The following is a 13,362-nucleotide window of genomic DNA, read 5'->3' as shown; positions in this document are numbered from 1 at the left end:
ACAAATACTAGACCCTACAGCCATTTTTGAAAGCACCAGTGATTAAAGTATCAGTACCTTCAAACTGATTCAAATACTGTCATTCCTAAATGCAAACTATTCTTTTTGCATTCTACAGCTGTAAATGCTATCCAATTAGACATCTTCATTTCACAAAATACTTTCCATTGATGAAGAACTCTTGACACACAGAACAGTTGTGCCTCCATTTACATACCTAACTTTATTCAACTTCCCTTTCACAATTCGTATTTAGAAAAGGCTATCCAAATGTTTAGATTAGGCCACTAACTCAGCTTCTTTACAGGCTCTTAACTTTTGGAACACAGCATAACAGCATGCCTGATAGTCACAATCTTGTTTCTGTCATAACACATTAAGGGGTCTGATCCCTTGATTTGGATCCACATGTTAGGTTGATTTTATAATAAATAACTTAACAGAAACTTAACAGGGCTCAAACCAGTACTCTTTGAACATTATGTCAGAGTTAACCCTTACCAGAGATATGCAAAAGAAAGAAGTCAGATTTCAGAGACTGTTGGAGAGAATCTCAGCAGTCTGATACAAGACCGGTTCTACCACTCAAAACTACCTGTGATTCATGACTGAACAGACAAGCCAGACTTTCCAAAGGTACCGTGGTGTTAATGAAACCATTGGACTGTTTTCAACAGAAGTCATGAATTCTTCTGAATACCTCCCCAGGCTTACAAAGTTGGGCATCCAAATATTGAAACACACAATATTAGAGACCATTTTGGAAAATAGAATCTGTATTCAGCAGCTGCCTATACAAATAGTCCTCTTGTAAGCATTTAGCTCATTCTTTGTGGAGCAATGTGGAATATTCCTAACTTCATAAGGGAAAGTTCTGTTCTGTTTCCCATCACTGTGACATAAAAATAGAAAGGTCACAGATTTCACATTTAACAGTACCATAAAAGAAGGCTCTTTCCCTAAAATCTTTACACCATGAAATGACAGAGATGACTTACTGTAAGGTGTTGTATCAGTAGGGTCAGGAGGTGGGAAGTTTTCTGTGAAGTTGACATTACACAAGTCCGTACTACAGCAGCAGAAGCGGTATGTTCCATTCTGAATCAAGGAAGGGGTGGTTGTAACTATACACTCTTCAAAGTGACACTCCTGGGGGTCTCCTATATGAGACCAGCAACCTGTAGAAAGAAGCAAATTACAGATTTTTTTTTTTTAAAGTAAGCATAAAATTAATTCTACTGACTGCATAAACACACCTACAGAAATCAAGACATTACCCAATTAAACATTACAGAGTGGGGTAAAAACAGTTACCATAATTTGCTTGTCTGACTTTACTACCACCTTTTAAACCAAAACCTGAAGAACTTCTTTTAGAACTCCCCATAGCCAAGGAGAAGAAAATGTGGGCAGGGATGAAGGCCAACATCAGAGGTGTCCAGCTGCTGCCTTAATATGATAAAACCTGAATTCTTGAGCCTTCTCAGAAGAAGTATGCCATTCCCCATCTCTCTGATACCACAGACCATACCAGTCCACAGTCTAGATGAATTGTGACTGAGTCCCTTCCTTAGGCCACGAGACTGCATCTATAGTTTGATGCTTCTTGCATAATTTTCAAAATTCTGCCCTTCCTCATTGTCAACATCACTGGACTTTTCTACAGGATCACAACTTATTGCCTGGTTAATACCAGGCCCTTTGTCCCTGCAGCAACTGTTCCTTCCCAAGTATGGTCTACAGCAGTTAAATGTCATTTATCCACAAATACCTGGAAGGGAAAGAGGCAGCAGTGGGGCAGAGGTGAGCAGTCAATCTGCTCCTTTCAGCAGATTGCCAGATCGAACAGGAATCATGAACTTCAACTCCACAGGCTGTTTGTAAATACCAGCTGCATTTTCATTCAGCCTTATACTACATTAACTTGCATCAAAGTAAAAAAGAGGAGAGTTCCTGAGAATGGTAATCAAAACATGTCTCCAGAAACAGCAAGGCCCTTCACCTCTCCTACCTTCACTCTCCCCAGAGAACAGCAATGAATTACAGTACTGATATGTGAACTATAGCTGCAAGTTCCTTTGTAAACAAACATCCAATCAATAGGAATATACACTTTTTACTTAATAAGACACTTACTGTAAAATTTATCATTACATCAATACATATACTGAAATTCAAGCCATCTTCCTCTGGATGTCCTAAGTAACAAGAAATTTGAATGCTTTTCCTTTCAATTGCACATTGATGTCTTTGGTCTCTTTCAGAAGTCATTAATTTCCAACAAACTTTCTGTTCACATTTAAAATTGTTAAATGGGAAGTTTAAAATTATGCATTTGTACAATGTGCAAGAAGTCTAGTTTTGCAGCTGTGCACCTTTGTATCAGCTGCCTACATCAGAAAGAAGTGAAGTAAGTAGCAGAACTACAAAACAAAACTGAAGTGCTACATACCTTGTTTTACAAGATGTATGTCTCCTTCTCGTGTTTTTTCCCAAAGCCCATAGCAGGTACTACCTTTCATGCACAAAATTGTGCCATTCTCCTGGGAGATTCGGCTCTCGCTGATTCCATGGTCCTGCTGATATGGATCTTTAAATGCACAAAGCCGCTCCTCACTCTGTGTAGCTTTAGCCAAAGAAAGAAAAATAATTTTTGTCAGTGATACATTCTTTAAACTGTGCTCCCACAGTCAGAAATAAAAATGAGGTCTATCCTGACGTTTCTTTCACACAGAGGGCAAAAACACCTTGGCAGATGTCAGAAGGTGCATGTGCCAATGTTTGAAGTTCAAAGGTGCAAAATAAAACTTTCATTGCATAGTCTGCCATCATCTGCATCGCTCGTCCTCGACCCTCAGTTACACGACTGTTTGCAGTTTTCTTCAATGACCGCATGTGCTACTTAATTGTTTCCAGATCTAAAAACAAGATGATCTTTTTCAGATTGCCATCCAACCCAGTGCCTACCAAATCCAGAGGGTTTTTTCCACTTTCTGCTATTGACCTATCTCTTTTTTCTCTCCATGTTACTCAGCCTTTGCACTGCTACTTACTGCTTTTTGCTCAGCAGCTGATCGGTTTGAGTTCTTTCACACAACTACACTAATGACCAACCACAACAATACTAACAACAGAGTAAAACCCATATTATTGACCAGCAGCTCTGGGAAACACTGCCTGTAAACAGGAGCAATGCAGCACATAAAGTCTCCCTGCAAAATGCCCAGCAGGAACACCATAAAATGTACAAAAAGAGTTCAAAAATACTCCCTTACTACCTGAAAAATTTTTTGTGGGTTTTTTTCATTAAGACAAAACTAAAGCCACCCACAAAAAGTATACTGATTTTTACACAATTATTTCATCACCAAACTCCAAAAATGTAGTACCCCAACTCATTAATGTTTTAACTGCCTCTGTCATCTTTTCTCTAGGAAGAGTAAGAACAGTCAAACAACAAATTCTTCAGAAAGACATCAAGTTTAAGATAAATAAATCCTACATTTGTAATGACTCTATTTAGAATATTTTCATTCTTCTGGTACTGATTTTATAAAATGCATGGAAAGCTAGATGTGTAACTACAAGGCACTTAGATACTATTCAGAAGTACAAGTCAGCAAATATCCAATCACAGTAAGAATTTGTACTACATATTTCAACAACTACATTTCATCCAGTTCTTCAACTCCCATCAAAGCACTGGCAGCAAAAACATGCAAGATGAAGTAGATTGGTCTTTTGGGAAAGACAGATTTTGAACTTAAAGTAAAATTAAAGCATATGTAACTGTAAATTATTAAAGGTACTGTATAAAATATCTCCTCACAGATGGTTTATTTATTTGATCATTCTTCAGCACTGGCCCCAAGGAAGCCAAGCAAGGCAGACCTACTGCAAAAACATTGCTTCACTGTGTCACCAGTGCGGGTGACTGGGTAGGAAAAAGAAAAACCAGGAGACTTGGATACACGTGTCTCACTTTTAAGAGTGTTACTATTCATTAAGGAGTCAAAATTTGTAATTCTTTTATGCTGAGACAACTATAAATTGCTGCAGTATTCAGGCCAGCATTCTGTCAGTGTTTCCCAGTTTATTCTGTGGCAGCAGTAACTAAAATAGCACAACTTAGCTGATTTTTCTACTGGTCTGGTAGGGCATGTGTGATCAGTTGAGCTTCATGTCGGCTCAGTGGGGGTAAAACTCTCAGCTAAGGAGACAGGAACTTCTTAAGCCAGTGTAATTCAATCACTTACAGCTCCACACTCTCCAAGAACTGGGCTGGCAGTCTGTACTGCTCACCCACCTCTCTGAACTCTGGTCAGTGCACTATTAACACTTTATATCTGGTACTACAGTTTTGCAATGATAAATACATTTATTAGGAAGCAGCGACTTACTTGATATTCAGAAAGTTAGTTGCCTATATTTCATATCCATTTTTTTTTAAATCTCCATGAGCAGAGTTAGTCAAGTTACTGAGTACAAAAAGGTCACACATTAACAGCCAGCACATGCTGCCTCCAGCAGAACTTGCCAGTTGCACGCTGTAGTTTTATTCTCAGAACAGCTGAGTATGCCAGGCGTGAAGCATCTGTCCTGCAGTCTCTGCTCCATGACATGGGACTGGCCAAGAAACAATGTATGAAAGGATAGGACCCCACTGCCATAAGGGAACTGGATCTGACTAACTTTTTGAAAATTCAAAGAATAAAAAACTATCACAGAATTACAGTTTTCAAGACAGAATGGGACAGAAGTATACAGCCTTGTGAAATGGGACGTATCTGCTCTGAGGGACAGTACAAAGCTTTTAAAACCTGTTGCATATGATAGGTGAGTGGGGCTAAGGCCATCCAAGAAGTGGTTGTTTACAAAATACTCAAATTGCTGCAAGATAAGCCCTTTCATAACTTGCCTTTACTGTGAAAAATAAATTTATAAGAACAGAATTTATGGAACAGTCACACAAATCTGGTTTCCTTATTAAAAGAAAAGTAATTCCAGGAAAGTCCACTTTAATAATACCTCAATAGGTTAAAAAAAAAAAATCTTTTAGCCTATGAACTAATTACAAGAAGAAAAAAGACCAAAACAAACCAAAACCTTTTGAGTTTGCCTTGGACTCAGAAAAAATAATGGTATGTATCATATCTGTGCTCCACAGACTCAGACAGTTTGTATTGCTTATTTTTCAGGTCTCTCGATCTTTCTATAAAACTCTTAGATCAAGAATAAGAATATGAGAAGATACTCAAAAAAAGAGAAGTTGTTAACTGTCATGCTAGATGCTGTCCAACCATACATGTACTACAGAAAATAAAAGTAACTACCAAAGGCTTTTCTGATTTAAAAAGATTGTACTGCCCTATAGGAATACCTGCAGAGGGGAGGACGGAGCAAGCACGAGAAAATACACACAGAGCTGGCAACCTGAGTGTCTATCAATTTTCTTGCAAAGTAATAAAAATACAAGTTAACTTGACACAATTTACTGTCAGATGATCTCAGTGGGAAACTTTTCCAACAAAAAATAGTTTACTCATCCAACAACTAGAGTTTTCATGCTGATCACTGCACATTCCTGCTTCGATTATAACTTGGAGAAGCACGGCCCCTGTGGGAGCAGTACCCACTGCAATACTCTGCTGACCCCTGCCCCTTCCCTGATGGCACAGAACATCTGGAAATCAGGGGACATGGAACAAAAGCTACTTTATTTTTCTCTATGGCCTCTTTATGTTCATTGTTGAAGTTGTAATGCCGAAGAAAATTGGGTAGGGCATTCAGATGTACAGAAACCATCTTGAAGAACAAAAGAATAGATGAGCTGCTTCAGTTACTGTACATGACTTCAGTCCATTCCTGCTCTGGGATGTCCTTCTTCCAGACAGTGGAAACTAGTCAGGTTTAAAAGCTTTTAATACTGGAGTACTTCTAGGTCAGGTCTTGAAAGAAGTCTCTACCTAGGTGATTATGCTATATGCCTTAAAACTTGCCCAAAAGAAGTACTACAAAATACTACTACAAAAAACACACAGAAGTGCTGGAGTGCCTCTTTAAAAGTTGACCTATTTCAAGAGAAATCTTACTCTTCAAAGTAAAATACCGTTGCTCATTTGGATTTACACATGTTCCACATGGATGACATTGTCAGTTTTCAGTCATCATGGGAGCCAACAGGGCTCATTCAGCATTCAGAGCTGAAACAAATCTCCCTGTCCTTTGGGAGCTGTGCACCTGCAACGTTTGAGGGCAGCTACTAACACTCTCTGTAGCAGCTTAGCTGAAAGCAATTCCAAAGCTCCTTCTCCATGCTTGGAGATATTCAAAAACCATCTGGATATGGTCCCAGGCAGCTGGCTCTAGGTGACCTTGCCTCAGCAAGGAGTTGGACAAGATGACCTTCAGAGGTCCCTCTCAACCTCAATGATTCTGCAATTCTTCCATGTCTCCAAGTACTCAGTGTGCAGCAACAGGACACAAAAATTATTTCTCAGCTGGGCTACCTGCTCTTTTTTGTCTCCAAGGCAGGTGAGATGATAGGGTAAGACTACAACTACTGGATTCTCTTGTTTGTCTTCAGCTCATATAGATCCAAACCCAAGGAAATACCTTAATGTTAAGATCTTCATTAAACAACAAGAGCAATTAAAATAAATAACTTATCCTATGAAGATTAAGGCTCCTGAACTGCTCTATTTGATATATCCAGTTCATTTGCTACCTGCTAGAAACATGAAGGGCAAAGTCCTCGCAGACATGTGTGCTCACCAGATACTACAGATCCATAAGCAGTTCACTGTACAACGCCTTAGAGATTTCACAGACCCAGGATGCACCAGCAGTGTATCCTCAAATCAGCAAAATGCAGAAGCCATTTACAGATCAAGCTATGAAGTGTATCTGCCCAGACATGAAATGTCCCAGCATACAAACCCAACCAAGACTTAGCACCAAAGTAAGTGGCAGCACAGGTTTCACAGGACATCTGCTGTATGGCTGAAGTCATCCTTTAAAACCCTGAATTTACCTTTATAAGGCAAATTTCATAATAAACTCTGTTGGTTCATCACATAGAACTCATTAGACATTCAGATCATTTCTAATTAACCCTTTAATGAGAGATTTTGAAACAAATAAATGGCAACTGAATGCCTACATGTCATACACCACTGAAAAACTTGCTACTGCAGACAACTTTAGGAGCAACAGATAGGCTGACACTGAGGAGGTCAAAAAGTAAAACTTAAACAACAAATTATGAATGATTTATAATGAAATGTCAATTTTCCATTGCTCTTGTATTTGTGTACCAGACAAACTATGTCAAAACAATTCAACAGAACTAATAAAATGAACTCAAGCTTCTGTTCTCTCATCCTGCAGAGATTTCTAACAAAGACAAGAGGGGAAGGCACCATTCCCAGAAGTTCTACCAAGGGAAAAACCAACAAGAGCACAGCAAGCTCTTCAATTCCCCATCAAAAACCAGAAAAGAAACCAAACCTCAAAATGAGTTCTGTTGCTCTCCAGCCCCATTTTACACCTCTATTTATACAAAATGCACTTCTGTATAGTTTCAGAAATGAACATGAGTGGCATTAGAATTGAATATGGGTGCTCCAAGCAGTCATCTAAGAAACAGTAGATGTTCTCAGCTTTCCTGCTCGGCTGCCACTACCGGTGAGTCTGATCACCACACGCACTTGTAACAGACGTCACTTGAATCAGATTGTGAAACTTATTGTCCTATTCCAAGAGGAGAATGGATAAACAGACTACATTAAATTACTTTCCTTAAATCACAAAGGAACTGGGAATTGTCCGTAGTTTCCCAAGTCCATCCTGTGGCTCACACTTACTGTCACAGTGCTCTGGGGGCATAGAGTTCATCCCCATGCCACTATACAGCCTCAAGAAAGAGGATCAGGGCTTCAGGAATTTCCTTTTGGCATATGGCTCAGGTTTTTATGTGATTTACCAGCTTAGAATTACTCAGTTCTACCGTCAACAAAAAAAAAATCTGAACATTATCACGGGGAAAATGCTATATAGATATTTTCACTATTTCCTCCCTGTAATCATGCTGCTATTTCCAGCTGCTCAGAAACAGAGAACTGATTCACACTGATAAGTGCTCTTCAGATAATTCTGTCTGTTCACTACAAAAACACCCTGAGATGTTTACCATTTGAATATTTGCCTTTTCTCCCTCACTAAAGGTATTTCTGAACACCAATTTATCCATACTAGGATGAGTTTAAACAAATGAATATGTCGCTATTGTTTTTAATATAGTAATTCCTTCACGATCACTGTGTGTTCTAGGAAAACAGCTACTGAAAACAATAAAAGAGAAATACCAAAAGTTACAGGAATCCAACTGCAAATCCTTAGAACATGAGTCATGTTTTCACTAATAGCATCGGAAGTCAGCTCCATTAGTCCTTAACTGATGCTTCCTGACCTTGCATCTATTCAATGTAGTACATAGAATTCACATCACGTGAAAAGTGAGGGGCAAAAGAAGAAAAAAAAAGACTCAAATGTTAGTCAAATGCTACTCCATGGTCTAACCATTGGGATTAAAGACAAATAAATAAACCACTTGCCACTTTATGATTAAAGCCAGGCAAAACATTTTGTGACTCAACAGTCACAAATACAAGAATCTGAGGTAAGTCTGAAGACAAACCTGCATGCAATCGACAAGAACAGACCTGCTGGCATCACAGACCACACACAGGGGTACCATGCTGGTAAATTACACCAACTGCCTTTAAGTCCATAGAGGTGACGACTTGAAAAAAAAGGTAAAAAATTAAGAAGGTTTCCAAGCATTCGTTTGCCTGTAATGGGATTTCTTTAAATACGAGCCACCACACATTCAACTGGGAATCTCAGTACGTTGCAACAGATGTATTTTCAAAGATTGGCGTTTTTTCTGTAACTTGTCCTTTCAATAAGTGAGATTTCCATCAGAACAGCCACAGACACAAAACCTGTTTCATTTTGGCCCTGTCAGCTTTCTGTGGAGTTCTTTTATTTGCACAATAGGGGGAAACATCATTGCCCTTGAGACAGGGTTATGAGATAGTTTGCATTATGAAGACACATGCTATTATAAGGAAGGTGTACATCAGGAGGCTCCTTTGAGTGTGTATTTTCAAATACTGATAGCTGAATTCTGGTGTGATGTACAGAGAAACAGAATCTCAAAAAAATCATCATTTAGCAAAAATTCTAATGTTGCTCTTCTTGTATTTTTCTCCTCAGAGGCTTTAATTACAAATATTTCTAAATGTGTATCCACTTACATTAAAATATATCATAAGCAGATGTCTTTTGAAGGAAGTCATGCTTCTCCAGACAGACCACCCTCAATACCAACTTAGAGTAGGAGGAAAAAAAGCTAAACTACTGATAATCTTCCATGTATTTACACTTCCAGTATTCTGTTTTGTAGCATTTTTGACCAACTGCACAGCAGGGATCTGCACTGAGTGGTCACAAAAACAAATAAATTGTCTGCCTAAGGATTAGGCATGAGGGCATGAAAGTCTAAACCAACCCAAAATGGCCTGGAGACTTTCTGAGCAAGAGGTCAGGAGCAGCCCAGTGTAACACAAAGCCAGGGAATGTTTAGTCGGGCAGGCTGCACAGCCTACTGCTTTACAGCAAACTTCCATATCAGTAGTCCTCCTGACAGGCTCCAAAACACAAGCACTGGACTAATATTTTAAAGACATGAAGATGAAATAATGGAAATTTGCACAAGAGAATACAGCAGAACTTCTAGGAAGGAGGCAGGAAAGAAAAATGCTTCAGAAATTTACATCTGTGGTACAGTTAGATATTTTCTTCTCCTCCTAAGAAAAAGAGGGGAAATAAAGACCATCACAATCATTAACTATTTTACAGGACATAATATGTACCTCAAGATATACTGTAAATATATTTTGACAATAAACCCTTTACAGTTTATACTCAGTGTTAAAATCTGGAATAATCTGTTCACAATACTGCATGTCCTTAGCCTTCATTGATGAAAATTATTTTGGTTTTGTCAGCTTTTGATGACTAAGATCACAGTTTCAAATTCTGGCAATTACATAGAGCCAAGAAGTGCCAAAAGTGAGAAGTAGTGCCAGAACTAAAATGAATGCTAGTACTGATACCCATTTTGAAGTGACTGACTGCACAGGCAGATGACAAAATAACTTCTGTTCATTACAAGGTCCTTTGCCCTCCAAACAGACTAGAAAATTCAAGTGTCTTTCTTCTGTACATGGATATACATGATCTTTCCTTCTCCTCAATCTAGCCTTCAAGCAAGTAAATAAATTTGAAATCTGTTTTCTTTCCTTGCTCACTTTCTAACACAGTGTTGTGGGCTGATCAAGGCTACCAGCACTGATGGAGACATCAGCCTTTTCCTGTTTTCTTCAACAGTCCTTGGATATCTTGGTGTTTCAGCTTCATTCTGAAGAACCAGCGGTCTGCTAGCACTAAGTAAGTGCAACAGAGCCAGATTACATGACAGCTGTATCGAGCCATGCTGTGCACCACGTTCACACTTTGCTTCCCACTCAGGCACTGTTGCCTCAGACTGCTTTGGTACATAGTCTATGGCTTCCACTGGGCCCCACCTAGGACCAGCTGACCCTCCTGGCACAGCCTCACTGCCCCCAGCTACCAACACATGGCCCTCTTGCAGCCTTACATTAGTATCATACACCTCTGCCCAGATGCTTCCACCATACCAGGAATTTCACTAGCTGGAATTAATGTAAATAGAGATGTATGGAGAGGCCAAAAAGTAAATCATCAACTCAAATTCTGTACTGAAGGCCTTGTTCTCCTTTTACCCAAATTTACTCTCAAAGGAAGTGTTGCCTTAGAAGAACCCAGCTTACGCAAGAGAAGCCATGCAGCAAAGAACCAGGATGGCAGAGATTTATTGCTAGCAGCTGACAAATTATGTAGTTCCCAAACACTGCCAGATCTTATGAAAAAATACCTGAGCTTACTGCCAATAAACCGTGTCATTGCCTCATTTCTACAACTTTCTAAATGTTTCTGAGGACCACCAGACCACCTTGCAGTGCAAACCTCACCCGAACCAGACATTACCACAGATGCAAAATTTTATCCATCTAGTATGAGCACAAGACACAGTGGCAAGAAAGCTAGCAACACCTGTGTTTTGGGTCAAAATTCAAGAATGTCAAGTGAATTTGAACAGTTAATACTGCTTTACATCAAGAGGCTGAGCATTTTTCAGCTGACAGGGGAAGAGATTTGAGCTGAATCTGTAATAAGGATATTGACTCAGCCAGGGTCAGAGAAGGACAAACTGCAGAATTAAACCCAAGTGTCCTGAAGCCTCAACTATGGCCATAACAAGTTGACCTTTGACTACCTTTACTGGGGCCACTAATCAGAGTTTCTCCCACCTTACAGTATCTCCTCCACAATGTATACAACTAAACAAGAAAAATAACTACCTCTCACAGTGATTCGGCATTTTCCTTAACATTGTTGTATAGCTGTGTTCAGCAGGTACACAGTTAGGACATTTCTTTTTATTACATAAATCTGTCTAGTTGAGCAGGTTTCTTACTCCCATCTACTTCCCCCTCTGCTAAACTCCCCCTAATTTTTAACAAGACAGAATTAAAACAAAAGGCACATAACAAAAAGTTAGTGGAAAAAGGTTATCAATCTGACCAATATGAAATTCCTAAATATATCACCTGCTAGCTGCAAGAAAACCCCTCTGGTATGTTAAAAAAAACTGTAACAGTATCTTAGTTCAGTGATTACACAGGACTGATGACATTTTATCACACAACTTGGCACTTAAGAAACAGTTAAAGGCTTTACAGCAAGAGACTGCAGCAGCTTTCTTGGTGTTGTAAAAATAGTAAAATGTCATGGCATTTTAGCATTCACTTTGTTAAGCTTTAAAATACACATCTTTGTCATCAGACTTCTTAGGGCCATTTTCAAAAACTCTGCATTTCATATTAAAGCAAAATCCAGTCAGTGTGTTCTATATGGAAACGCAAGGGTCCAAGCACGTTCAAAAAGTCTTCTGAAAAAGCTGTTAAGCTCATATACTTGAAAGTAGAAGCAAATTAGCATAAAACATGATTAAACCATTAAATACCATAAAAGTGTCAAATCATAGAATATGTTTGACACTCACGTAAGGGAAAATCTAATCTAAACACATTAGTGGAGGACAAAGCATAAAAAAAACCTACCCTCAACTCCAAATGCTTATTTTAAAATAATCTTAGAGCTTCCAAATAAAGTTGAAGATGATGATTATCTGTAAGGATTCACATAGCAAAAAGCATCCCAGTGGCTTCAAATCACATTAACTGGTTTGCACCGTCTTCTTGTCTCAAGATGAAACAATTGCTTATTTTATGCCATGAGCAAACAGGAATTCCAGTCTTTACACACAGTTGAATCAGCTCAGAGAGAATCTACTCATGGACTCACAATGTAGAGCAAAAGAAAAATTTTCAACAAAAAGTATTTTGCAAGCCATCTTTAATGTATACCTTCCACTTTATTTAAGAATTAGTCCAACGCAAGTAAAGGCCACTTAAACTCAGATTTCTGGAAAAGCTCAGGGAAGGAAGTAGCTGGCCTTCACTGACTCGGCAGGATTTTAGACATCCAGCTTCTCAAGGCCTCCTGGAAAAATCCCAGTCTACATTTAGTCAGAAAGAGTGACTAAATTACAGGATTTAAACAAGTCTAGCCTTTTTCCAATTATTTTTTTATACATTTTTCACTTCCTAAATGACTGTGTCTCCATTCAAAGAAAAAATAAGTAAGTTCATGTTACTGTTTAGCAATTATGTCAGAATAGAAATCACCACAGCCTTAGTCACACATAATCTTTTCCAGTGGCCAGTGCCTTTTCATGGAACTGAAAAAGCCTGAATTCTTTATCTTTGCCCTAGACTGGAGTTCAGGGATTTTTTTTCTGGGTATGAGCGTCTGGCTTTTGTTTATCTGGGCTGTCAAAGTAAAGTATCTGCATGGAATAACACAGGAAACTCTGCAGCAAAAGCAACAGTAAAGCGAACTAATGATGTGGTATTTATCCCCCAAACTCAGATGTAACAGACTTCCCACAGCAAAATTGCTTATTTCAGAGTCTGTTTTACATTCCCTCTAAAAAAGATCTGCTACTTGGTAATCCCCTAACACATCTCACTCACTCTTCTACCTAGCAGGGATGCCATTTTTATTGCAGATATTACTGAAACACTTTCTGGAGGACTTTTCAGTAGCTTACATCTGGAGAAAGATAGTACTCTTACAGCATATTACAAA

The 13,362-nt window shown here is 38.8% G+C and overlaps 1 protein-coding gene across 2 annotated transcripts in view; it reads right to left on the bottom strand.

Annotated features, from left to right (window-relative positions):
• BMPR2 (bone morphogenetic protein receptor type 2) overlaps positions 1-13,362 on the bottom strand; it is a 108,132-nt gene that overhangs the window by 52,089 nt on the left and 42,681 nt on the right. For both annotated transcript variants that reach the window (XR_014226583.1, XM_082285295.1), the window contains exons 2-3: positions 2,453-2,626; positions 999-1,178 (exon numbers count right to left, since the gene is read on the bottom strand). Coding sequence is in view for 1 of the 2 variants with exons in the window: in XM_082285295.1 (XP_082141421.1) it covers positions 999-1,178; positions 2,453-2,626 (354 nt within the window). In the remaining variant the exon portion in view is untranslated. The remainder of the gene's footprint in view (positions 1-998; positions 1,179-2,452; positions 2,627-13,362) is intronic.

The sequence above is a fragment of the Coloeus monedula genome (genome assembly GCF_965178545.1).
Source record: "Coloeus monedula genome assembly, chromosome: 7".
In the NCBI taxonomy this organism is placed as follows: domain Eukaryota; kingdom Metazoa; phylum Chordata; class Aves; order Passeriformes; family Corvidae; genus Coloeus; species Coloeus monedula.
Note: the sequence above shows the minus strand (reverse complement) of the source record. Positions and strands in the feature narration are given on the sequence as shown.